This window comes from Heliangelus exortis, chromosome 1, assembly GCF_036169615.1.
Source record: "Heliangelus exortis chromosome 1, bHelExo1.hap1, whole genome shotgun sequence".
Lineage (NCBI taxonomy): Eukaryota > Metazoa > Chordata > Aves > Apodiformes > Trochilidae > Heliangelus > Heliangelus exortis.
The window spans coordinates 180,586,920-180,614,324 of record NC_092422.1 but is presented as its reverse complement, the minus strand read 5'-3'; the positions used below and the strand labels follow the sequence as shown (position 1 = coordinate 180,614,324).

Sequence of the window (27,405 nt, the reverse complement as noted above, 5' to 3'; positions counted from 1 at the left end):
CCCCCTGCTCAGCTCTGGCCAGGCCAGGTCCTCTACCCTAGCCAGGGCTATTCACTTTAAAATTGTTCTTTTGGGACAATTTCAAATCATTGAGATCAGACTCTCATAATTGTACACACAGATATCATGAGTTTATAATCTGATTTTATTTCTTTAAATGAGTATGAGGAAAAGTCTTCAGCTTTTCAGATTGCTTACATTAAAAATTCATAATACCTGTAACTTGCTTGCTGCAATCAGTGTAGATTAGGTTGATTTTATTTGCTGTAAGAAAACAGAAATATTTTTCCCCAAAGAAAACTAAAATATTATCCCAGATACCCTCCATGTAATATGAAAATATTTACTATTTTGGGATTTGACATATGCCAGAGTACAAATCTTTCAAAACCTTTGTTCTTTGAGCAATAGAATATAGTTGAGAGAGGACTGTTAGCAGTGCACATTAAAAATGCCACTTACTTTTGAACTTTTCAATAAACAACTCCTATTTTTAAGGAATGTAAACACTAAAGAACTTTTTTAAAAGTAATACTCTTGAGATATTCTTACTAAATATGTGTACCTAAACTTACTGGTTCCTATAGACTTCTGTAAGAGTCTGACTGGGAGAAGTTTCAGACCTAATCATGATGAGACTTCACTTAGAAAACAGCAACATGGGTGCTGAGTACAAAGTTGCTGAGTAAGCAAATCTATGGGTGCGAGCTAGAAGTAAAAAGCCTAGTCCTGTTTATTTGGAATTTTATTGGTTTTAGAGTTTTTTAGTTTCAGTTTTGCTTTAGTTTGAATTACAGTGTTAGTTCAGTACTCTGTGGTTTTCCTTTTTTTCTGAATGAGTTCCATAAAGAAGCATTTGTGCTCATGGTGGGAGAGAGAGTACACATTTAAACTGGCATTTTTTGAATGTAATACAAGTTTATAGACAAGCATTAAAAAAACTGAACCATTTTTTATCTGTTTAGTAGGCTGATGATGGCAACAAAGAGTCAAATAACTTACATTGATATCTTAATTACTAAAATAAATATATAAGATTAATGTTAATGAAATATATATATATATAAAAGAAATACTAAAAAAGTAACAATAATTAAGAAATACCAACTCATTTACTTGGAGAACAGGATGATGGTAGCTATAAAATAATCTTTATCCTTATCCATAAAATAACAAAATAAAATAATTATAAAAAATACATTTTTCTTGTAAATCTTTCAGACAAAGCTAGAATGAATCAGTTTTCTGTTTATGTTCTGTTTTGTTGGGCTTTTTTGTCACCAAGGTTATATCAATTAAGTTGGACGGTACTTTTTGTACTGCAAGTAAATAAATAAAATCTACTGAAATTTTAGAGTCTTTATGACTGTGGCTCTTAATCTCCTGATTGGAAAAACTCCAGTGAAACACCACTGATTGCTGCCTTGAGATTCCTTCTGTGTGCTTAGGAGTGGAGAATGTTCAGAGGCTCGCAGATGAAGGGACAGTATGATATTATTGTACAGCAATTGCTCTCATTGAGGTATCCCAGTTTTTGAAGGTAAAAAAAAAAATAATTCAGGTCAATACGGCTGGAAGAAACTATCATCTCTACAAAATAAACAGCTGAAAACATTATAAAAATGAACTAACCTAGCTGGTTCAAAACTTACCTATGCACAACTAAAACTGTACAGTTCAAAAAGCAGAGCAGGTTACTTATAGGCATTCTTAGCAATAATGATGGCTTGCATACCCTGGAAAGCTTTTTACTTTCACAAACTATCTTAACATTAAGTTCATTGTTCTTTTTCTCTGTGTTCTTTTTCACCTTCCCTGTTTTGTAACACTGGTTCCTTTCTTCTGAATTGGGGTTTTATGTAAAAAAATATCCTAGATTATGTGATTTAGGGTGCCTTTTACTGAAAATAACATCATAACGACTTAGAAGGAGTGGAGAATATGACAACCCATGCTCTCAGGACCCCTTGCACATACCATATTTATGCTTCCACTTTCTCTTTGGTTTCTGTTCAGTTTCTATGCTCAATGCAGGACAGTAATAATGATGATCAAATGCCTTAGAGGTCAAGATTTAAATGCACCATTGATTGTGTCTTTTTTGCATGATCTGTTGAGAGAGCTGCCTTCCTTGGGAATCTCCTGCAATCCAGAATGAAATATATTAGAGATGGGGGAAAAAAAAATGTGGTTTTTTTTTTTTTTTTTTTTTCAGGATGTTTCAATGTAGTTGGATTTCTCTTGTTCCTGTCTAGAAAATCATGTGCCACTTTCTTGCTAAACCTTTGCTTTTTAACCTGAAATTTTTGAGGAAACAAAGAAGAAGACAGCATATAATAATGTAACAGTGCTCTCATCAGTATGCTTGTCCTAAGATGTTTTTATTAGCAGTGAGTGGAAAAAAGCAGAAGTGCAGCATTCACCTTAGCTCCCTAGTAAGTCTAGTTCCCAACAGCCATTAAACACTATAATGTCCATTATCATGAATATATTATCTATATTTATAATACACAGTACTTAAATATACATCATCTGTGTCATATATTTGCATGAACTTGGAGAGTACCTTGTTCCATATTCACGTTTGAGATCATCAGTTTTGCTGTGTTGTAAGTCACCACAGTGTAGGAGTCACAACAGCATTCAACTGAGGTGCCTTAGCAGTGAACCAGTCATGGTGCTGTTGACAGCCTACAATAATTTGCTATTCTGACAGTTTTAAAACAATAGGAAGCATCTTAAGATGGTTATTTGAAGACTGCTCTGGGTAAATTTATGATTTCTCTTACAGATTTAAATACCATTCATGCATGCTTCTGGGCTTTTTGTGTTGTTTTAATGGTGGTGTTTCAATTTTTCCTTTTTTTCTTGATTTTTTTTTCAATATTTTAACAGCATAAAAATAATTTACTGTGAATATTATTTACACTGCATAACGTTTTAAATAACCAATATTTCCTTTATTGCGATCTCAATTTTTTATGAAAACAAAATACAGTAAGCTTGTGTTTTGCAGATATATTCCTGCACATATTCATTTGAAGAGTTATAATTGATTAGCTACAAAGGCAAAATCCAATAGAAATTATGTTTAGTACTGTACCATAAAATCCAGAAATTAGATGTAATGCAAAGTGACAGCTAGGATTTTTTTCTGTCTTAAAATGCATTGAAATTCAATAGTGTATCGTTCTTGCTTGTAATAAGTAGTATTTTGGTATACTCGTAGCCCACTATTGGTTGTAGTGAATAGAGTACATAATTTTAAATGTGTAACATTTGCTTTAGACTAATATTGCTCATAAAATAAGTTTTGGGGCTTTTTTTTTTCCTCTCATAGCATGGTTCAAACTCAGAATTAGGTTCTGTACATTTCCTTGCTATTCAGAAAAAGCTACATGTATTAGAGAAGTCAATAAAAGCAAACAGTGTTACTGAGCTAATGGGACAGTGTCATTTCACTGTCATTTGCAGGATGGTTACATAGTAAATTAATAAAAGAAAAAAAGACTGACTACTTCAAATATGAGCCAGGTGAGAATGAATTACTGTTCTCTTCAGATGAAGCAAGAACCAAACAACTGAAAATCTAGCCAGGGCATATTTCAAAGGATTTTTTCTTTCTAAAACAGCACATAGCAGTTAAGACTTCAATATATTCATGGACCTGTGGGATAGTTTTTTGTTTTCATGTATTTTAACATTTCTTATCTGAAAGTACATGAAGAGCACACCATTTAAATTTCATTGCTGTAAAAGCAGATTGGTCCTTTACTTAGCTGACATAAGTAAAAGTAACCTGTGTGACCTCAGCTCTCTGGCTTTTATGGAACAATAATAATTTTCTGACAGAACCAGTTTGCAGGATCCTCGTATGTCCACCACAAAGAAAAATTGTATGTCATCTTGGTTTTATTATATCCATCAGCTGACTGCCCATTTGTTGTGGAGTGTCTGCTGTGACATAGGGCAGCGACTCTATTCGATTGTAATAGATTGCCTGTAGTGCATTTAGTGACTCTGCTACCTGTTGCTGGTTCTTTTTCCAGGTCAACTGGCTGCAGGTACATGTGAGATTGTTACTTTGGACAGAGATAGCAGTCAGCCCCGAAGGACTATAGCCCGACAAACGGCGCGCTGTGCATGTAAAAAGGGACAGATTGCCGGTACAACAAGAGCGAGGCCAGCCTGTGTTGATGGTAAGAAGCAAAGATCTATTCAATCAGTTTCTGCAAATGCAAGAGTGGTGTGAGCTGGGAGTGTCTCATAAAAAGCTCTATAGAATAAATTTCCATGTGTCCCAGCTAGCAATGGCAAGACCATTGGAATACCAAAAGCACGTTACTGACTAATAGTATAGTTATTTCGGTTACAATTTTTTAATTGGAATTTTCACTTTTGTTTTAGCTTGTTAATGCTGTTGATATTTAGCTTGTTATGGGCACGGTGCTGTAATATTTTGCATGTGATGAAGATCGGCAGTGAAATGGCATTTGTTTTCCCCCTATTTTTTATTCTTTATGACATGAAAAAAACCAACCCCAACAACAGCAAAAACTAACACCACAAAAGAGCCCCAAAGGTTTTATTCCATTAGCAATCTAATGTGACTGTCCTTGTATGATTGTTAATGTTGCTGAAGAAAATCTTCATATAATAGTTGAAATATAGCAACTGAATATACATTGTGGGTCCAGCATTTTCTCTCCTGAAAATGATTCACTGGACATGAAGTCATAGCATGCAGCTGGAAAGCAGCTGACATACAGCAAAATATGAAAATATTTCACTTCGAAACAATTTTTTGAGACAAATGAATCTTTGTGTTACAGCTAAATAAGTTGTTAACAATCTTCAAGATCTTAAAGACAGATCTGCCAGTGCAAGGGTATTAGTAAGAATTCATATTAAAAATAAAATTGGAAACATATTGAAAATGGTTGATTCAAAAGTGTAAGTTTTAATCTAGGGTCAGCCAAAAAAAAAAGTAAAAAGATGATGCGTATGTATATAGAACTATAATAAATTCAAGGATTTCCTTTGAATTCCAACTGGTTTGAGTCATCAAATAAAAATACTGCTTACCTTACTGTTGCCTCAGAATTTGGTCTTACCAGTCATCAGAGAAGAGAGCTCAAAGGATATTTCAGAGCCTACCCACATAGCTAAATATAGAACATCATGAACATTCTATTTTTGCATTTTCCTTTCACTGTTTTTGGTACCCTGTAAAACAGTTTCTTAGCTGTCTCTTTTGTAATGTGATACTGTATCCAGTAATTCTCTTCATTCCTTTTTTATTGTAAGCTGATAGGGTTTAATTGCTTAAGAAAGGAATGATTTCAGTGTGTCATTTATAGTTGTAACATAAGCAAAAGTACTTGTTAGCAATTAAAAAGTTCAACATATGTTTTCTGTTTTAAAACAGCAGGAGAAAATACGAGTTCTGTAACACCTGTGAACTTCAGTTTTTCTTTATACACAATGGAGAGCATAAAACACCTTCTCAGACTAATTTATCTCATTCTAAGTGCCTACGATAAATCAGCTGTAGCATTGGTACTCACTGTTCCTCTGCCTTGCCTTAAAACACCTGTGGTGGTGAGGCTTCAGATTGCAGAATGTACATGTCAATAAGAAAACAGGATTACACTTCATCCTCCAGTTGCTGTGTTAGCTTAGTTTCTAAATATGGAGGGCTTGAGGTCATTTAATACTTGAAAATGTTTTGTATTTAATTTTATTAGGAACTCATAAAAAGGGCCATTTCAAATTTAGCTTTTGTTTCCAAGGTTCTTGATCACCATGTCATGAAAACAGAGAACAGGATGACAGGATCCATGGTTAGGTACTATGTAATCAGAGAAGGTGTTTTATGTAATATTCCACATTTGTAGAACTAGTGGGAAGCTCATCAGTTGAAAAATAGAGCTTCCCAGTAACTTAAGTGCCCAAGTGTGGTCATTCATTTTTAGATCTTTTCCAGATGGTTCTAATTAGGCCTAATAGCATGGTTCTTTATTGGTTTGCAAAGTGTTTACAGTTAGATTGTTGAGCTTTTACTAAAAATGATAACTACAAGATCTGTAGGACTGATGCTGACCCTTGGTTTTCCTGGACATCGCTATGGCTGTTTTGTAATGAAAGCTCAGAAAGGTTAATGATATTTAGAACTGCATATCAAGTTCCCAAATTCAAAAGAAGGCACGAGCCAAATCTTTGACCTATAGGTTTTATTAATGAATGAAGTAAAAAAAAAAAAAAAAAAAAGTTTTACATACTATGAACACAATTATATAGGAAGAATAGGAAGGCAGCTAGATTTGCCATTGACTAATAAGCATCCATCTGTGAATTTATCAGGTTCACAGTTTAAAGAATATGCACTGAATTTTTCTGTACTGTTTATATTAATTTCTAGAATAAGGTGTTTCCAACACAGCTAATAAATGCTTTATTCTAAGGACATGAAATATACATAAAATTATTTCTCAGAAAAGATAGCTTTCTCTCTGATACTTAGTCAAATACCTCTGGTTCAGGAAGGCACCAACCAATCATTTACTTTTTTTTTTATTTTTTTACAGTGAAGAATGGTATTTTCACCTACACAAATCTGTGTAGCAGACAATCCATTCTCTTTTTTCTTATAAATCCAGTTTTCCAAACAAGCAAATTAATCCTTCTCTGAGCTTTGTTAAATAGGACATAGACTCTAGCAAATGTTATTTATGTTATAGTTGATGTTAAAGACAGAATTGCTATTTGAAATTCAATTTCTGCTATCAAAAAAAAAAATTGGGCAGTGGGTTTTTTCATGCCAATTTGCTTTCCAAAGATTTGGTTCTTTTAGTTTAATCCTTCATATAGTATAATCCTTCTTGATATCTTTAATAAGATTATTTTTTAAGTAAAGGTAGCAGAATTAGACCTCACACCTTTAATAATTAATGTGACATAAGTTGTAAAGGAAGCAGGCATAGTAAGACTGACCTGCTAACCTACTACTGATAAAACATCAGCTAACAGTGGTGTTACAGCTTCTGGCAAGGGTCTTATGAAAAATCTGTACCAAACTGGTAATATTTACAGTCTTAAAATGTATCATGTCGTACCTCATTACCATTTGTTCATTGTTTAACAGAGGGAGTGCCTTAGAATATATTCAGTTATATGTTTCCTGGAGCTCTGAAATGCAAGTGTCGATTATTGCAGCAAAAATAGAGTGAGTAATTTAAGGGCTCTTAAACCTCGCAAGCATTGACTGAGATTGCACTTGTCAACGTAGCTCTTACAGTAAGTTCTGAGCTTATTACCAGAATCCTCCCCGATTGCCACTGCTACATCAGCTAAGGTCTTTAACTACAAAATGACAGACACTGTGTGTATGATAGATAAAAATGGAATTCTTGAAAATGAAAATGCAATGTTTAGGAGTTGGTCTGAACAGAGGATGAAGAACAGATATTTTCTTTAAATGTTCCTCTGAGATGGAGAGTGTTGATTTAATCTTTATGTTTTTTCTAGCAGTCTTTAAGTATGGCAGATTGCTAATGTGATCTGAAAAAAAATTGCATCAATACTCATCCTGATTTCAAGCTTGATTTAGTGTTGATTGCTTCGTTCCTAGGCCGACAGTGTCATAATGTATGTTCTGTTGTGATTTTTATTCATGAATGTAGGCTTTGTGATATTATGACAGCAGTTTGCCTACACTTTCAGTTATATTATTATTATTTACAGATAGCATTCCCTAGTCCCTTTTTTCTTGTGATCAAATTCCATAGCAATGACTTGCATTAATTTGATAATATATTTCAACATAGCATCTGGTTTCTCACCAGAGTGGTTTCCCTGTGTGTCAGTCAAGCTTCATTGGCTTTTTAAGCTGGAGTCAGTGAGAGATTGGAAGATAGTAATTATTCTCTATTTTTTTCCAGTACATTTGCTAATGAAAATTGTTTTATAGTAAGTGACAAAAAGTCTTTGAAAACAGTGTGTGTACATTTGCACCAGTGGTCTGCATTCTTTCATGGAAATTATATCTATCTGAAAAAGAATTTTTTTATGCCGAAGCTTTTCATAGAATACAAATACCAACCTGGGAAGACTTGGGATGAACATTTAAATGTTCAAATAGCTTCTAGTAATTTTGTCCAATATATATTTATAGCTCAAAAATAAATAGCAATTTTCTTCAGAAAATAGAAACAACTGATGAGAGGAAAAGTGGAAGGAGAGAAGCAGTTTAATTGCTTGAGAAAATTAGGATGGCAATTTTTAATTTGCTTACCTGAATTCTCTGGTTAGAGAATTATTTTGCTCTCGGTTTGAGCTCTGGCTATTTTTATGTCCACAAAGTGCTATGAGAAATCCCAAGACATTCATCCTGATATCCATACTTCCTAGATTTGGAATAGCTGGAGCTCAGGTAACTGAATTCAAAGAGTTGAGACAATTTATGGTATGAATGAAAGTTGTTTGGGTTTCTTTTTTGTTTTGGTTGTTTTTTTCTTGCTTTTTTTTCACTTTAAATATTTTAATAAAGTTTAAATTATTTTGCAAGCATTGTAACAATATTATTTTCTAGAGAATCTTACTTGGTGTAATTTCTTCATACATTATGATTAATGTGCTTTTCAGTTGGTAGTATTTGATTCTGTTTAACACAGAAACACAGGATCTACAAGAAAGCAATCCACAAGTTTCGATCAATAATTCCCTGTTGTTCTCATTATCTGGAAGTCTATGGGGAGAAGTAGGGGTTAGAACTGATCATTAATAGAATCCTAGGTCATGCACTACCTAATACCTGGAGAGCTTCATAATTCTAAAGTATCTTATCCATACTGAGGAACGAAAGAACTATAATTATTTTCAGCCACAGGAATTTTAGCTTTTGAATTTAAAATATTTTCCTATACTTGTTATTATGCTATTTATATTATTTTATTCTGCTTCATTGCAGATGTTTCCAACTGTTTCCTCACACACTGTAGATATGATACATTTTGCTTTGTTGCATTTAAAGTATGTCAGTTTAAAACAAGTAAAGCCAAAAGGCACAGAGGGGTGGATGTGAAACTGAAAGGAGATAGAATGATACCATGTAGACCAGCAGTAGTGTACTGTATAGCACAGAAGATATAAGTCTAGGATGAGACTGTTTGACCATGAAAATATCTGGAACACCTCTCCTGTGAAGAAAAGCTGAGAGAGTTGGGGTTGTTCTGCCTGGGGAAGAGAAGGCTACAGGAAGACCTTATTGCGTCCTTTCAGGGTACAAAGGAGGCTTATACAGAAGACAGAGAAAAACTTTTTAACAAGGCCCGTAGTGACAGGACAAAGGACAATTGTTTTAAACTAAAACAGGGTGGATTTATATTGGATTAAAGAAAGAAATTTTTTTATGAAAATGGTCAAACAGGTGTGGTGGAACAAGTTGGTCCATGAACATAGAGAAGCTGTGGATGCCCTCTCCCTGGAAGTTTTCCAGGCCAGGGTAGAAGGGGCCTGTAGCAATCTGGTCTACTGGAAGGCAACCCTGCCCATGGCATTGGGTTGGGCTAGATGATTTCTAAAGGTCTCTTCCAATTCAAAATATCCTGTGATTTTATGATTCTATTTGACCCTGGACAAATGGTACTAGTTACATTATGGTGGTAGCAAAACAATTGGCTAGGACAATTCTGCTAGGTAGTCATGAAGTTGAACAGGTTAGAACATGAACAGGTCAGCCTTGCTGTTCTTCAGACTGGAAAGAGTGAAAATTACTTTAAACTGGAGAATATTTTCCCTGTAATGAATGCTTTAAAAGATTATCCTAATAAAACTCTTCTGGTTCGCTGGGGCCTGAAAGACAGTATCACTCATTTGTTTCCCTATTTGTATAAAGACTCTATGTATCAAAAAAAACTATAAATGCTAGCATTTCAGCTTTGGAATCACAGAAAGGTTTGAACCTTCTCACATTTTTGAAGATTCAGATACAGTTAAACTCATTGAGTAGCCAGTGTATACAGAAGACCAACACCTTAGGTTATGTCTAGCACCCCTGAATAAAACACCTTATTTGTAAGTACTTAATATTACTGCTGGATAAGAGGCCACAAGGAATAGTAAAGAAATGTAATGTGCACCAGATGCACATTAGGTTTAACATGATTTAAAGAAATAGTGATTCCTTTCTCCCTTTCCTCACCTTAACTCTAATCTATACAGTCACAAATGCACCTGTATTTACCGATGCACCAAAGCATGTCAAATTCTTTATTTTCATTCAGATGCTTCCAGAAAACTCCATCAAAAACTGTAAATTTTCTCCGTGACTGGCAATGGTACTGGCACGTTATGACTTTTTCCACTTTGTGGGTCACTTTTTCATTGAAAACTGCACAGAAACAGAAACTGCAGTTCTTTGCTTCCTGCTCCAAACTGTTAAGAACAACACGTGACAACGTGTTCCAAATCAAGTTGAGTAATAGTTCTTAACTAAATAATTTCATAGATGTGGTAAAATCTTATAAACATGCTCACATGCCTTTGATCATGCTTTATTGTCTTTGATCATGAATTTCAAGTGTCAGGTGGAGATTGAAGTGTTTCTGGGGAAGGAATGCCACTGCCTAGCCCCACGGCAGTAAGTGAGCAATATAAACCAAAATATCAGGAGCTGGAGCATCAATGGCAACACTTATGTGATTATAAGAAATGCTGGTTAGATTTCCCCTTGTGACTGAGAATCCTGAAAAGAAATAACCAATGACATAACAAGAAGGAAACCAACCAATATATGAAAAATAAACCAAACAAATACCAAAATGACAAAAAAACCCAAAACCAAAACAATAACAAAAGCCTGCTTAGAAAGCTAGCAATCAGATCGATAACTATCCTGAAGGAATATTTTCATCTATAACAATGGTTAAGGGCTTCATTATGTTATGAGGAGAGGCTGAGGGAATTGAGATTGTTTACTTTGGAAAGAGGATGAGGGGAGACCTAATTGCTCACTACAACTACCTGAAAGGAGGTTATAGTGAGGTGGGTGCTGCCCTCATCTCTCAAGCAAAAACTATAGGACTAGAGGAAATTGCCTGAAGTTACACCACGTGAGGTTTAGATTAAATGTTAGGAAGAATTTCTTTACTGAATGAGTAGTCAGGCACTGCAATGGGCTGCACAGGGAGATGGTGGAGTCACCATCCCTGGAGGTATTTAAGAACCATGTAGGTGAGGCACTTCAGGACATGCTGTAGTGGGCATGGTGGGTTGTTTGGTTGGTTGGTTTTGGTTTTCTTTGGTTTTTGGTTGGTTGGTTGGTTGGTGTTTTCTTTTTTGGGGGGTTGGCAGTTGAATGCAGTCATCTTTGAGGTCTCTTCCAACCATAACAATTCTGTGATTCTGTAATGTGTTTGATACCTAAACTCAAATGGCTGTGGCTCCACCTCAAGTACTGTGTGCAGCGTTGGGAACCTCAGCATAAAAAGAACATCAGGGTTTTAAAGTGTGTTCAGAGGGGGCAACAACAATGATGAGAGGTCTTGAGGGTAAGACTTACAAGGAGCAGCTCAGGAAACCTGAGTCATTAAGGTTCAAGAAGAGAAGGCTGAGGGGTGACTGCAGTACAGTCTACAGCTTTCTGAGGGTGGGCAGTGGAGGGGAAGGTGCTGATCTCATCTCTTTAGGAACCAATAGTAGGGCACAAGGACGGAAGCTGCATCAGCAAATGTTCAGATTGGACATAAAGAAATCGTTCTTCAGTGCAGGGGTGGCAGGACATTGGAATAGTCACACCAGGGAAGCAGCCACAGCACCAAGACTGTCAGAATTCAAAGATTTTGCACATTACTCTCAGTTAAATTATTTAGTTTTAGGTGGTCCTATGAGGACCACAGAATATGACTTGATGATCATTATAGGTGCCTTCCAACTTGAGATTCTATTCTATGGTTCTATGACTGATGTGATATGAAGATGTAAACAGAGATTTTGCATAATGGTGTTTTCCACAGAATAATATCCATGGCCAGATAGAAGAAAATTAGTACTGATCAGTTCTCAAACTGAGTACCTTTTATTTTTCAACTTCTTTCTAATGGCAAATAGATCTGTACATATGCTTTCATCATCTAAGTGTTTATGGAGTAACAAATCAGGGATGCAGAAGAATTAGGTTTCAATTATTTCTAGCAAAGTGGCAGATTATTTTTTACAAGATTCTGAAGGATTATACACCACATATTGAGATGACACACTTGGATACATAAAGCAAGTGAGTGTAAATAAAATACAGTTGAATATAAAATACTTTTCTAAGCATTGTACCTATAGTAAAGTGACCAAAATAGAATTGCTTTTTACTTATAAACATCCCTCTTTGAGGTTAAACCTGACATCAAGACAGCATTTCAGGTTAAGTGATGGCTGTCTTTCTAAATGATAGTGCGGGGAAATATTTAGGAAAGCAGAATTTAATTATGTGATTTGGAAGGTGGCCAGAAACCAGGGGTTAACACCAGTACTGTTGCAAAAAGCGCTGAGAGAACTTTAATTGCTTCTAATGCTTAATGCTTTGCTTTCACATTTCATCTGAAAGACAACACCTTCAGCCTCCTGGTGTTTCACTGGACGCATTAGTTCATCACTGCTAATAGCTTTGTTTCCTTTAGTTCCTTGACGCTACAAAGCAGTCACCCATGTAGTCTAATCCTCTGTTATGTACGTGCTCTGATGGCAGTTTCAGCACAGAAAAATGGTTGGAGGTTATGTGACATTAGATTGTGGAATAATTTTCTGAGGGAGTGGCTAGAAGCCTAATTACTACAGACATTTTAAATTAAACTGGACAAAATACTAGAGAACATATTATGCATTAGCATAAGTATGCACTGCATCACTGGGTAGTGTGCTTGATTTCTTGCTGCAGAGCACTATCAACAGCCACAGCAGTCAGACTGCAGTCTGATTCATTAGCTTACTTCAGGCAGTAGGTCAGCGTGAAGTTCCTAAATTCAGGAGTTTGGGCACTGTTAAGCTCCCACTGTGGACAGTGATCCGAGCTGGGCATGTCAGAGGTCACACGGTGTCATTACTGGGATGCCCTTCTGAAAGCTTCTTTTTTCTCTTCTGGGATTAAAGAGAGCATCGGATGACTAGCAGAGTAACTTTTCTGCTTGAATGTAAACACTTCAGGCCATCAGCTGCTCAGATTGCCTCCTGGAAAAGCCACTGTCTTCACTGATTAGACACAGTTTTAAGAAAAAAAAAAAAAAATAGCATGTTTATATTACTCTCTGCCTGTCATCCTAGGTTCTAGTTATCCCCAGAAGAGGGAGAAAAAAGAAACTTTCGAAGCTATTCATGTGTGAAGGTGGACTTCTGTCAGGGCAACATGTTTGTCTCCAGTATGTGCAAGAGAAAAAGAGAGATGAGGGTTTGTAAAAACCTCTGCTACCAATGGGAGAGAGAAGACTATAGCTTAATGACTCTTTTGGCACCATGTGAAAACAGCATGATCAAGGAGTATTTCTCTCACCTTCCCCAGATAATCTTATTAAACACAGAGAACAATAAACAGAGAAAAAATATGTTTCAGAAAAGTGAATTAAGAAAGGCTATAGTATGGTTAGAAATAGCATTTTAGAGCTATATACCAGTTTATTTCAATCTTACCTTATATTTAATATCTGTGATGATAGATGATGTGTCAGAGGATTCCTAGAAAATGTTAAAATTTATTGCTAGATTAGTGACAATATTAATATCACTACTACACCCAACACTTGGAGCAGAGTAGCTTATCTAGAAATTTTTTATGCCTTCTTTAGAATACGCTGCATAGGGATGATTCAGAGATAATGCCCTCCTTGAAGACAGAACCTTAAAATGCTACCTATTTAAGGTGGTGCAAAGGACTTAGTTTTTCCCTGCTGTTAAGGGCTGAGGTTATAATACAGGAGGAAAAGAAGTTTGTGACATAAAAGGTGGAATTTTCAATAAATAAATGTTAGATATCACTTTTTAAGTTGCATAACTTGCTTCGCTTACATCTTACAATACAAATATTGTATTAATTCTACAATATTATAGACATACAAGGTGCTTCATAAGCAAGTTTCAAACAGTCATAGACTGAAAGCACTTGCAGATTAATGATAGACTGAATACTTGCTTGTACAGCCATGGAAGGGTATGTAGATGCTTCCTTCTGTTAATTATCCAGATTGTGGGGCGTATGATAAGGAGGAAAGCCTTCCAAACTTCTCTGTATTCTTAGACGAGGTGGAAGTGGGAAAGTGACATTTCCATCCTTTTGTTTCAGAGTATTTTTTGAGAGTTTCAGTCTTTCCTTCAGCATTCTTCCTAAAAGGGCATACACAGAGGACTTCTACCCTCTCTCATCCCTTTTGAAAAGGTGAGGTTAAGCCTCAACTGAATATGAAGGAAGACGATATACAGTGAGGTAAGGTGAGATTCCAAGGAACAGGTAGGAGGTAAATGAAAAGGGAACAATTGCCTCTCCTTGATGGAGAGAGAGAATATCAGGGCCAGGCTGTAGTCAGCAAAAAAAAAAAAAAGGTGGTATTGTGAAAGGAAGTATGACTTTGACAGTGTGAAACAGGGTGATTTATGGTAAGACTTTGATTTGAAGGGAAAATGGCAGATATGACAAGAAGGGGGCAGAATACCAGAAATAGAGATGCAGTAAAAAACTCAGGTAAGCCAGAAGGTGATAAGAATTTTCCTGTTCTTTCTCATATTTTCTAAAATATATAAAAAGTACCTTCTGTTTATTATTGATTCCATGAACTCCCATAGTAAATTCAACTTACATAATGAAATAAATTAAGCTGGCAGTTACCAACCTCCCTGTGTCAGACTCACCTTCCAGCCAATTAATTCCCACTTCATTCACTGGACCTCTTGCCCCCACAGCAATCAATAAAGAATTCTGCTACACAGCACCAGGGTGCTCAGCACAGACCCACATCCAGATTCTGTGCATTGCCCTGCACTATATAAATCTCCTCCAATGTACAAATAGCATTTCCACATAGTTCCTTACTAGTATTTACTGATTCAATGAATTGTGGAAGGGAAAATATGAACCACAGGACAAACAGGGGAAGCAGTCAAAGAGTTACTGGGCAGTAATGCTGAAGTGGTGCAATCTCAAAATGAAAAGGTGGGATTTAAGGGAGGACATTGCTAGTCTGGAGCACAGCAAAGGCAGGAAGAGACAGAGGGGCACAGAGCTACTTGGTATAGAGCGATTGGAAAAAGCTGGAACAGGAACGAGCAAAAGACAAAGAGGTTGGAGAGGTCACCAGGGGTCTGTTGAATAAAGCCAGCCTGGAGGCTAGACATGGAAAAGAAGTCTGGAGCATTGAGTGAAGATTCAAGCCCAGCCTGTACTCTGTGTGGTCCAGACTACATGCCAGCTGCTTGCATGCACTGAGATCCCTCCCTCTCTTTTACGGTGTGGTCATATGGGGGTGATACTTGATGTGGTCCCTCTAGAAGGGTCTGTTGTCTCCCTGGAGAATAACAGCAATCAGTGCTCATTTGGAGTGTAAGCTTTCTTGGTAAGACTAATAATGCTTCCTACAACCCCAATTTTAACCCGATATATAACTTTGTCAAACTAGATCAGGGTTATACCATGTTTTACCTAATAATATCAAGTTTTTCTCTGCGCCATTCATCTCAGAGGACTTCACATCTCCCACAGGTGTCTGTCTCTGTTAATCTGTATTTTTGTACAGTCATTATCTGAAGTTCAGATTTTCAAATGAAGACTGATTGGTTAGTAATTTCAGTTTGAATGCTGGTATCTCTCTGTTGAAGTGGTGGGCAGCAGGTAGATAAACTATCAAAGTATACCAGCCTCACAGTTTTGGGGCAGGAGGAGATCTGGGCTTAGAATGGTGGCATTGGTCTTCAAGGTTAGGAAACTACTGCTAGACTTTTATTACTGGATTTCTTGAAGAGCAGTTCATAGACTTTTTATGCAAAAGAACTGGGTTTTGCAATTTTGCATTTGTCACACTTCAGAAGTGGAAGTCTCAGTCTGTATGAATATTACAAGTACTTGACCTTTGTCACAGTAGTCTTTAGAGGTTTCGTGATTTCTACATCATATGCTGAAAAGTGCAATGTTGTTGCTGGCTTCCTTTACTAGTGATATGAACATTATCTACATTTGTTGTAAACATCAGGTACATATCTAACACACTTTAGTGTTTTCTTACAAAAATCTGGCTAGTTTTAAACCCTTTGCACACCACAGAACCCTTTTTTTATCCATTTCAAAACAAAATCTGCGTGCTGGGTATTAGGCTGCCTTCAGTTCTGCAAATACTTTACTTAGTGTGATGTTTTATTTTTTGGTGATTGTATGGTGTTTTTCAGATTTACCTCTGTCTTAATTTTATATATTGACCAGAAAGGCCTTATATATAAATATATAGTAAATATAAAATAATTTTATATTACTATTATTATGTGGTATTAGAGTGAATAATTTAGGAGCTTAAAGGCCAAAACACAATACTCTTCCTACAATTTCTTCATCTATAAAGTTACTTCTTTGGTGTAGAATGACATTGCAAGTGAAAAAGTCTCTAAGAGAGAAACTGGGCAGTATTGTACAGAGTAATTGTCCTAAGCTGTTAATTATACCCACGAGTGTAGTTTCCGGGACAAGCCAGAGGACTCACTCAAGTTTAAACCAGGGTAAGAGGCCATCCATCTATTACAATGGCTAAACTAATTTATTATGAATTAAGTGGTGCCAGTTCTTTGTGTAGGAAATTCTAAAATGACATTGTGTCCAGTGTGCAAACAAAGATTATGGAAAGGTTACTGTACTTGAAGTAGTTTTTGCTTCTCTTTCAGATCTTGATGACTATATCTGGAACATGAACGTAAGTTTAGATTCTCTTATAAATTAATAAAAAACCTACTCAGACAGAGACATGATTCCTATCTTGAGATTCTTATATTTAAGGTTCACATACTTTAACCTCTTAGTCAAATTAAGAATACTATTGAAGCTAATGAACCTATTTCCTTGAATTTGAATTTACTGGATCAGTACTCTTTTAGATAGATAGCTATAATAATAACAAAAAAATTATTAAAGGAAAGGAAAGGAATGGAAAGGAAAGGAAAGGAAAGGAAAGGCAAGGCTAATATTTGTGTATAAAAACCCCTCAAATCCTGAAGTTCTGTGTATTAATATTTCCATTTATTAACTTTGTAAGACAATTATTTAAACAGTGTACTATTCACTGTAATCTACTTCAGGCTGTTATGTGGAAGAGGGAGTTTTATATGAAAAACATTAATATGTATGCACACCTATGAAAACTTGAATGACTGCTGTATTTAATGTTTTGAATATGTTTGGATGAAAAATAGAAACAAAAAAGCAAAAAAAAAAAACCCACCCAAAAAACCAAAAAACCAAAAAACAAACAAAAAAACCCACAAAACCACCCCAATAAATCTCTTTCAACTGTGATACTGATGAAACTTTGTTTCCTCCAGGGATGTCACTTTCACTTTTGTGTCCCTGCCACTGTAATGCTAGACCCCTACCCATGACTCACTTTTCCTAATTCGCAATAGTTTGTTTACAAAGTCAGATTTCAATTTCACAAAAAGGTTATTTCCTTCTATATCTTTGTGTGTGTTTATGTCTGTTCTGGAAAAACGCTGGAGTTCACTAATTAAATCCTCACTTTTTCCAGTTTTTCATGTAGATACAGCTTTCATGGAGTCATTTAAACTATGTAATACTATGGAACAAGCCACTTGGAATAGCTTTTGACACACAGGTGAAATGAACTGAATGTGGGAGATGCTGGAAAAGCCATTTTGTAATTTGTTGGTTACAGTAAAAAGAGGTTACATAAAAAAAAGCAGATAACCAAAAATAAGCACATAAAGACACCTAAGGTAACTTTTCTTACCTTAGAAAAGGAGGAGCAATATAATTTTATTTTATCATAAAAACTGGATGTTTGCCATCTTCCAAAGTTACATTTCCAGTTTCACTTTTAACTTGAAAAAATTACACCTTGAACATCCTGGTTTGAAAAAAAGGTGATGATTTTGCTCACACTGTAATTCTAAATCATCCTGTTTAAGTCTAGATACACAATTTTTTCACATAATGTGTGGGTTAGATGAAAGATTTGGGGCATAGCTGTATTATATCTTTACCATTGCATGGCATGTCAAGACAGAATACGTATGATTCTTGTTCAGAGGAAGTTGTAGCTAAAAATACTCTCTCTCAGTTCTAATGCAAAACAAAACTTGAAATATTTTTTTTTACTTTTGAAAAAAAATGTATCTTGTAATATATTTTAGAATTTAATTTATTTTCTGTCAGGCTTGACAAAATTTGCACAGTGTTCTAAAATATTAATTTGCTTGAAAAGAAAATAATAGTTTATACTTCTTTTCAGTTTATGTTGGATTCTTTTCCCTAGTCCAGGATTTTTTGCTTTTACTGTGAAATGCAAACATAAGGTTGTTTTTTTTTTTTTTGTTTCTTCCTTTCTTTGAGCTTGATTATTAAAATAATGGAAAATAGCATTCCTGGGCATTTGACCATTGGGCTCATATCATATTGTGATGAGTTTTAGTTGTGTGACATCCTATTAGTTTGCTCCTGATAGCTTTGATTTTCAACTACAATTTTGAATGTTTTTCAGGATTGTGGAATGTTACTGAAATGTCAATTTGTGCAATACTTAAGATTTTAATTTTCAATCACTTAGAGCACTACAGTCACAAATTATATTTACCAAAGTTGTTGCTTTTTATTTTTATTTTTCCATATCATAAAATGTCCTGATTTTCTATACTGATAAATAGATTAATATGACACCTGAGCCCAAATGATAAATTATAGAAAAGTTGTGTATTGTAGTATTACAAGCACAGGACCTCTGTTATGAAAATACATCAGGGTAGATACATATATGTGGTAACCATAAAGAAAAAAAGAAAATAGACTGAAATGACAGCAGTACAAAGTTTTTTATGATACATCTGAAAGGCAGATTTAAGAAAATTATTAGAATCTTAGTAAGCATGTACAATAATATATAAAAAAATGGATTGCCACAGTTTATCATTGGAATTTTTTTTCCCCTCCTAAGCTATACAATGTTCAGCCAGAAACATTTGGATGGTCTCTAAAAATTTTACCAGTTAAAAAAAATAAAATAAAATAAAATAAAATAAAATGAGGTAGATGGAGAATGGAGTAGACAATCTTTCTCTCACTTTACCCTCTCCGTCATCTGCCCGGATTTAAACAATAAAAGGCTTCTGCAGAATACTTGAGCTTTCTACAAAGCTGTTTGTGTCCCAGATTTGTTGAGTCTAAATACTGTATGATATCAGCGAGAAAATGGGCCCTGGTGTTCAGCAATCTGTAGCCTTGATAACCATCTGTGTCCATAATACTTCCATTAATAGGATGTACTATCCTCATACCAGAATTTCATTATGCTGCAGAGGCAGAGTGGCTGAATAAGCAGAGATAACTCGTAGCTTATAAGAGTTCCATTAAGAACAGCCGTCTAAGATTTGAGAAAAATAAGGCATAAGTATTGAAAACTCTTCCTGTTTTCTGTAAATTATTCAGTAGACACTGAAACCATTTTTTATATGTTTTATAAGGCTTCCTTATCTACCAAAGTTGTCTATCACTGCTTTCAGTAGAGCACTACTGATTTCCGTTCAGGTGTTGATCTCATAGCTGCCATTTTCTGGTAGTCATTCAGTAGAGCAGTTACAGATATAATCACAAATACAGATCTTTTCTGGAAATGGAGTGTTGCTGCTGGATACATCCATATCAGTATTCCAGCAAAGTTACAAGGAATTAACACTTCCATACCCTTACTAAAAATAGTCTTGAGATCTGGGGAGTGTTCAGTAACCTATTTACATTAGGTTTCATAATGCATTTTAGGAGATAGAATGATGTGGTCATAATGTAGTCTACCACTGTTTTGTAGTCACCAAAAGTATGTTACATCCTGCAGAGCGAAATGAGACCAAGTTCAGGGCAAAGGCTTTCCCTTGTGTGGTAAGTTAAAATGAGTCAAGTTAGAAAGAAAATGGATACACTTATAAATAATGACTGGCAAGTTTCATGTTATTGTTGCTCATGACTTTCTTCGGGCATAAAGACAAACAGTTACAGTCTTCTATTATGATGAAAACTATAGAAGCGCGAAAGAGTAGTTGGTCTCTGTTAGTCCCTGTGATGGGAAGACATTCTGCAAGGAAAAGGAGTGAAGGAGATATAACTACAGAAGAGACACTAGTAAATAGGAATATGCAGTGAAACTGAAGCTAACATGTTAGAAAAGGAAGAATGGAGGTTTTGGTGCCAATCAACCAAGAGCAGAGGAGATTCTAGCAATATTTTAACAACTTTTTTTTCAGTTTCCAAATATATTTTGTTTGCTGTTTGTATATTAACTTCTATTCTGATTTAGGTTATTACTTTAGATAGTGGTGTTTTCAGCGTGTTAAATTTTTTTGGTTTGGTTTGGTTAAATTTTTTGGTAGTGTCATTGAATGAAAAACTACTGTGCTCTCAAAAAAAAAAAAAAAAAAAAAAAGGAGTGTAGAGGAAAGAGTAGATATAGAGGGACATAGAGGATGAGGGGAGGGTGGAGACAAGGATAAGAAGCTAAGCATTGTGGCCTAGTTAAGAAAAATTAGAGATTGTCTAATGAGGTGAATCAAAAAGCAATAGAGAAGAACTGAATAATTGCAGTGGTAAAAGCACATATTTTGAAGAAAGTAAAATCTGTAATTAGCTTTGAATCAAGCTGAAATAAAAAGAACAGCTATAGATTCACCTGTACATAGAAACAGAAGCCTATTTAGTTCTTATATTCATGATAGATGGGAAAGCCTCAGCCAAGAAAGTGAAACAGGGGAAGTAAACATTGCTATACATCTCTGAAAATATTCTTATTTTGCCTTCCACTGATCTGCTTTTGGGTTTTGTTTTGTTTTTTAATTCTTTTTAACCATAATGCATGCTTCAATCTGTTAGACTAATTCATCTCCAGAGTCCTTCTTTTCTGGTCATCTTTTATAAAAGTCACTTCTCCAACCTTAAGCACTTTTCTCACATACCCATTAAGAGATGCTCATCAATTATTCATCACCTTATGAAGAGAATCTGGAAATACCACCAGTCATCTAAAATATAACATAAATAGGCCTGCTAACCAAATAGTTACGTGAAGTACAAATTGGTGCAAAACTTATATTTTCATTTCTTTTCACTTTGTGTGCAGGGTCAAAGAGTTTTCAAAATTTTGGTGAGGAAACCTTTCTCTTCAAAGTTAATGTTGTGCAGAACTTTCTTCAGCTACTTCTTTCTCCCATTTATCTTGGCTAGACTTTTCAGAGCATGAAGTCCATCTTTCACGAAGTATTTAGTAGGTACCCATATTTCTAAAAATAATCTGAATTAAAATATGAATAAATTTGTTCCACATTGCTTGGGCAGTCCGACAAGGACACTGTAGGTATTTCTATAGGCATACATTTTCTCACTCCCCGTTTTTATCCCCCGTGTATGCTTTATATATGTAAGTACTTTTTATATTTTTTGGTTTTAAAAAATATGGATCAGTCCTAAGCTTCAATGGACACGGAGAGTGGCTGATGTGTTAGGGCTGAGGAGAGTGAGGTATACTTAATGTAAGGATGGGCAAAATAGAATATGTGATACTACATTTCTCATGTGGAGAGACAGGTAATTTGGTAGAAAGTAATTTGCAGTTTCGCCATAATGAGAAGATAGTAAATTCTCACATCTGCTTCAGAGTAAGTATTTGCTTGCTGATAACTCTAGAATCGTTAATCAGTTTCTAAAATCCATTATTACTCATCATTCTGCCCCTGTCACAATACTGACTGGTGATCTTGTCAGGAGTTTTCAACTAAATTCACAAAATTCAACTAAATTCACAGTGAACAGTAAAGGGTGATGTGTCCAGTAAAGGTCACGTTGTACCAGCTTACAAGACAAAGTCAGATGATGACAGCTCTGTGAGTCCCTTACCTGTTGTGCTGGAGGAAAGGGAGCCTAAGGAGGCAGCAAGCACTTAGCAGTACTCTCTTAGCTCTGGTAGTCTGAGACACTGCTGAAGAGACAGCATCTTCTCACCTTTCCTTGATAGTCCATGAGGGCTTTTTCTAATAATTGCTGTTTGAACCCTGGTATAATTGGGCTTTCACAATATCTTCAGCCAATCAGTTCAAAATTGGTTGTGTCAGGAAGTTTTATATTATGTCCTTAGTTCTTTTTATGATGTGTCATAGTAAGCAATGATTTTCTTTTCCTGTTGTGTGCACATGTATATGAAGTCATTATAGTCATCAGATATTCCAGTGATTTGATCTTCTTTCTTCCTTTCTTTGACCCTTTCAGGATCAACTGTATCTTTTCAGTAGTAAAACTGCCTCGGTAGTATGGCCAATGTAGCTTCGTAATTATAGGCTTTTTTTTTTGTTGTTTTGTTCTCTGTTCTTTTCTTAGTGATTTGTATCATTCTGCTTCCAATTCTGACAACTACTGAGTGCTGGATTGTTATTTCTTTTGAATAATTTCTAGTTTGATTTTGAAATCTCCGAGATTATAATAACTAATTTAGAGTACAGTCCTGTGTGTCTATAGTTGGGAGATGTTTTGGTTTCATTTTTTGGTTTGGTTTGGTTTGTTTTTTTCCCTGTGTGGATTACTTTGGTTTTATTGATGTTGAATTTCAGCTGACAATTTATCATGTGGTTTCACAGCAGTATGTCTTTGTAGCTTTCACAATTTTCTTTCTGTCACTCAGAATAATGTATTTCCATCAGCCTATGAACCTTACAGTTCCAGCTCAATAAAAGCTGTAGCATCACAGCATCCTGATTGTTGGATATTCTCTGATTCATATTTATCTGTATTTTATCTTGTTTGTTAGAAAACTTAGTACTAAATAAGACTTACCAAAGCACCGTTTTCTTAGTATAAGAAAGATTATTAAAGTTCAGATTACCCTTGTCTTTTTTAATTTATTTTTTTTAATCTCTGTATTTCTTTGTAGGGTAAGGATGCTAAAAGCAGAGAGAACACATCTGTGATACGTTAGTTCATTTAACATAAAGAAACAATATCACTCCCTTTTATTTGAAAATTAGAATTTCTGAGATGGATTTGGAATTGCTGACATGATTCAGCCTTGAGGCTCAAAATATCAGTGTATTTTCCAGTCTGGTGTGAGCAGTCAATTGCTGTTGAAAAATTTAGTTTATATTGTAGAATAATCAGTTGACTGGGCTGACCAGCATTTAACCTAATTTTGCTTGCCATATTATTTTTTTTTTCTTATTATCTTTTCTTTTCTTTTCTTTTCTTTTCTTTTCTTTTCTTTTCTTTTCTTTTCTTTTCTTTTCTTTTCTTTTCTTTTCTTTTCTTTTCTTTTCTTTTCTTTTCTTTTCTTTTCTTTTCTTTTCTTTTCTTTTCTTTTCTTTTCTTTTCTTTTCTTTTCTTTTCTTTTCTTTCCTTACCTTTCCTTTCCTTTCCTTTCCTTTCCTTTCCTTTCCTTTCCTTTCCTTTCCTTTCCTTTCCCTTTCCTTTCCTTTCCTTTCCTTTCCTTTCCTTTCCTTTCCTTTCCTTTCCTTTCCTTTCCTTTCCTTTCCTTTCCTTTCCTTTCCTTTCCTTTCCTTTCCTTTCCTTTCCTTTCCTTTCCTTTCCTTTCCTTTCCTTTCCTTTCCTTTCCTTTCCTTTCCTTTCCTTTCCTTTCCATTTCTTTTTCTATTAAAGGTTATTATGATTATGAGAGAATCATAGAATAGTTTGGGTTGCAACCCAACCGCCCTGAAATGAACAGAAACATCTTCAACTAGTTTAGGTTGCTCAGAGCCCCATCCAACCTCTCTTTGTCTGTTTTTTGGGATGTGGCATCTACGACCTTTCTGGGCAACTTGTTCAGTGTTTCACCACCTTCATTATGAAAAATTTCTACCTTATTCCTTGCCTAAATCATGTAGAGTTTGGAAATGTAGTTGAGGCTGACTATAATATTAGTTCATGCAGAATCACACCAAAAAGATATGCACTGCTATTTTACAACACTCCTTAACCCTTAATAAAAATTCTATACATGGAAATTTTAGTCCTAGTTCAAAATCTTGCAAGTTAAGTTTGTTTATGTTCTCCTAGAGCAAAATACACTGAAACAGTAAGGTTTTTTACCATTTATGAAGTTGCCAATAATCTTGCAGTCTATTAAGGGTCTGTGTAAAATAATTGACTGTAAATCTGATCTAGCCACAATGGCTTTTGACCCCATATCTCTAACATGGCATGTTGTCATGTTTAAAACAAGCTGATGAGAATAAAGACTCAGTTTTTGTGTGTGATGGTTTAAAATAGTTAAAGACAACTCTCTGGAGATCACCAGTTGCTGGATTAGTAAGATATGAAAACATACTTTGGAATAAGATAGAAAAGTTAAGCTTGGGAATTCATATTGTTAAAAAAAAATTTCTTTCTTTGACATCCTAAAAACTATTTTTTTAATTTTTAATTTATTTTTTTTAATCTACACTATACTTATTTTGCATCTGAATTGTAGAGTGTTATTTTAATTCTATTAGCTTAAAAAAGAAAATTTTGTATATTACAGATGTTTCAGTCTCAATTATTTGTGGACTTCTTGCACTCCTTTTTCAGATTTTTAGAGGCCAAGTGCTTTTATGTTCATGACTGAATTACTGCTATAAGTTGCTTTAGCCTTGAAGCTATGAAAGAGAATATAAAGTCTATTACTTTTGAGGTATCTCAACTCATTTCTGCTGATTAACAAAGATTAATAGTATTTTAAATTATAATTAAATTAGATCTATCAATTCAAACAGGAAATTATTTCATATATATTTATACCATTAATGCAATTGAATGTCAAACTCATTATATGTTATTATCATTTTGCCACGTATAGGGTAACTTTAAGAGGAAACACTTGAAATATTTGGCATTTAAAGCACATAATTTCTCTGCCTTTAGGCATAGCCTAGGGCTTAGAGCACTTTTAGCGAGTCAAATAGAACCAATTTTCATAAATAAAAACAGAATTTCAGTTATGCTTTCCAGGGATTAGCTATCTGGAACTATTCAGGAATTTATTTTTATTAGTGTTAATTTCCTTAGCATGCTAATTTGATTTTATTTCACATTTGTATTCTCAAATACAAACTCCTTCAGGACCATCCCTACGTCAATCAGCACATGCAAATACTTTCTTTTGCTGTTTAAGCTACTCTTGAAAGAAATTTAGAGAAGTAGTTCTATAAAGTATTTCCAAGGGATTTAATTTCTCAACAGTTAGCTTCACGTTTGCTATCCATATTAACAAAGTAGCATAGTCATATATCCCTATAAGCTTATCTTAATTTTACATATGATGTTAGAAAATATGAGTCTCTTAAAGCATTACTAAAATAGCTTACTTTCTATAGCTGATAAGAAATATTAGTCCTCTGAATTTCCTTCTAACTATTGTGTCCTGGTAGAAATCCTTTCACAATCCCATTTTCCAGTAGTGGGGATGATTTGGACAGTACACCATTAGTTTTCTGCCTGAACATTACTCTGGATTTCAAGCAACTCTTTGTTTAGCAGACATTTCTTCTGTCATGTAGGTGACTAGTGGTATTTCTAGGTCCTATTTATAAAATACTGGATAGATGATGAATATCTGCTGAGGAGGCTAAAGCCATAAAGGTGGAAGAAGTTACTTTTACAAAAGTAAGTAGGGAAGGAAAGAGACTATCAGAGGAAGAGAGTAGACAGCAAAATGTAATAGAATTCTATAATCAGAGGTCATAAGTTATAAGCAGAAAGAGGAAATACAGCATTGGGAAAACTGGGAGAAAAATGCAGTGATTTGTTTTAAACGTAGTCGTCAATAAAGGTAAATAATGGTGTTAAAAAAATAGGATATAGGAAGTCACATACATAAATTATGTGTAATACACTGGGCCTGTTCTTTCTAGAATATTTTTGTTTGCTAAAAGCATGATAAGCTGAACATCAGTACTCTGTTGACGTGAAATGCAAAACAAGGATTTAAAGGCCTGACCAAAATGAGTGCAGTGCAGTTACTTTCATCTTTTCCTTCGTTATTTCATTGTATTAAATCCTGTAGTATTTCTTTTTCTGCAACTAGACTTTAAGTAGATTTTCCAAAGATGATCTTTGCTACATAGAAGTCCCCTGTGTACTTAGTTTTCTTCAAAGAGTTGGTTCCATGCCTTTTTATCTGGCTTCTGTTCCAAGCCTGCATCCTGAGTGTGCAAAAAATCCAGCCGACTGCAGTTTGGACTCCTGACTATGTGCCACTGAAGGTCAAGATATAACTATCTTGTAATTTTCTGTATTATTGACCAAGAGGCTGATGTTTCTTCTGTGGTGTAGTGTGTTGTGCTTTCATGGTATGCCCATGTCTGCTCTTTGGTAAAGTCTCACCTGAGGATGAGTTTCAGTCAGTTTCAGGCAGTGGCACAGTAGAGATTCCTCCCAATTAGCTCTTCATTTCTCACATGATTTATGACCTGGAAGATGTTCGCAGTCTAAATTATTACTTTTGAGTTTTTTAGTGAAGTGGGGAGGATACTTCTAGTTCATGGGGCAAAAACCAAGTTCTTTCTTCACATTGTTTTTTAAAATTTATAACTAGGTTTTAAAGATTTATCTAGTAATTTCCGTAAAAAATTATGTAATTCTTCACGACCAGAAAATTAGATAACAAGTCTCTTTGTCAGTAGACGTCCATTTCTGCCAGTCTTTATTACAGGAAACTTTTGTCAGAGGAAGCTCATGGCATTTATTCATTAAAAGAAAACATTATTTTTTTTTCAGTTATGCATCTACCCCTTCTGTAACTTCAAGACTAACTAGCTTGGAAATAGTATACTGTTTCTGCAAGTTAATAATCTTTAATCTGTGAAAATAACAAACTATGTAATTACTGTGCAGTGCCTCTCTAAGTATATGTTAAGCTTTCCTTTTGGCCTGTAACTTTATTTCCAATGATTTAACAGATAGGGCAGGCCCTACACTCCAAAAAATCCTCTCCTTTAGGTATGTATGGAAATGAAGAGATCTTCTGTCTGCAAATTGCATTGCTTGTGCAGTAGAACATTTCAGTCTTTTCTTTTTCCCATAGAATCTAAAATTCAGATGTGTAAGTAATGGGGACTTGTTTTCTGATAATTAGTTATTTTCTCATTTTAAAAATAATTCATGAAATTGTTTGGACTGTGGTTCTAATATCAGACTGTTGATTATTGATAGTATTC

At 34.9% G+C, this 27,405-nt stretch overlaps 1 protein-coding gene across 3 annotated transcripts in view; it reads left to right on the top strand.

Annotated features, from left to right (window-relative positions):
- TAFA5 (TAFA chemokine like family member 5) overlaps positions 1-27,405 on the top strand; it is a 402,285-nt gene that overhangs the window by 222,813 nt on the left and 152,067 nt on the right. For all 3 annotated transcript variants that reach the window (XR_011723949.1, XR_011723950.1, XM_071733832.1), the window contains exon 2: positions 4,050-4,199. Coding sequence is in view for 1 of the 3 variants with exons in the window: in XM_071733832.1 (XP_071589933.1) it covers positions 4,050-4,199 (150 nt within the window). In the remaining 2 variants the exon portion in view is untranslated. The remainder of the gene's footprint in view (positions 1-4,049; positions 4,200-27,405) is intronic.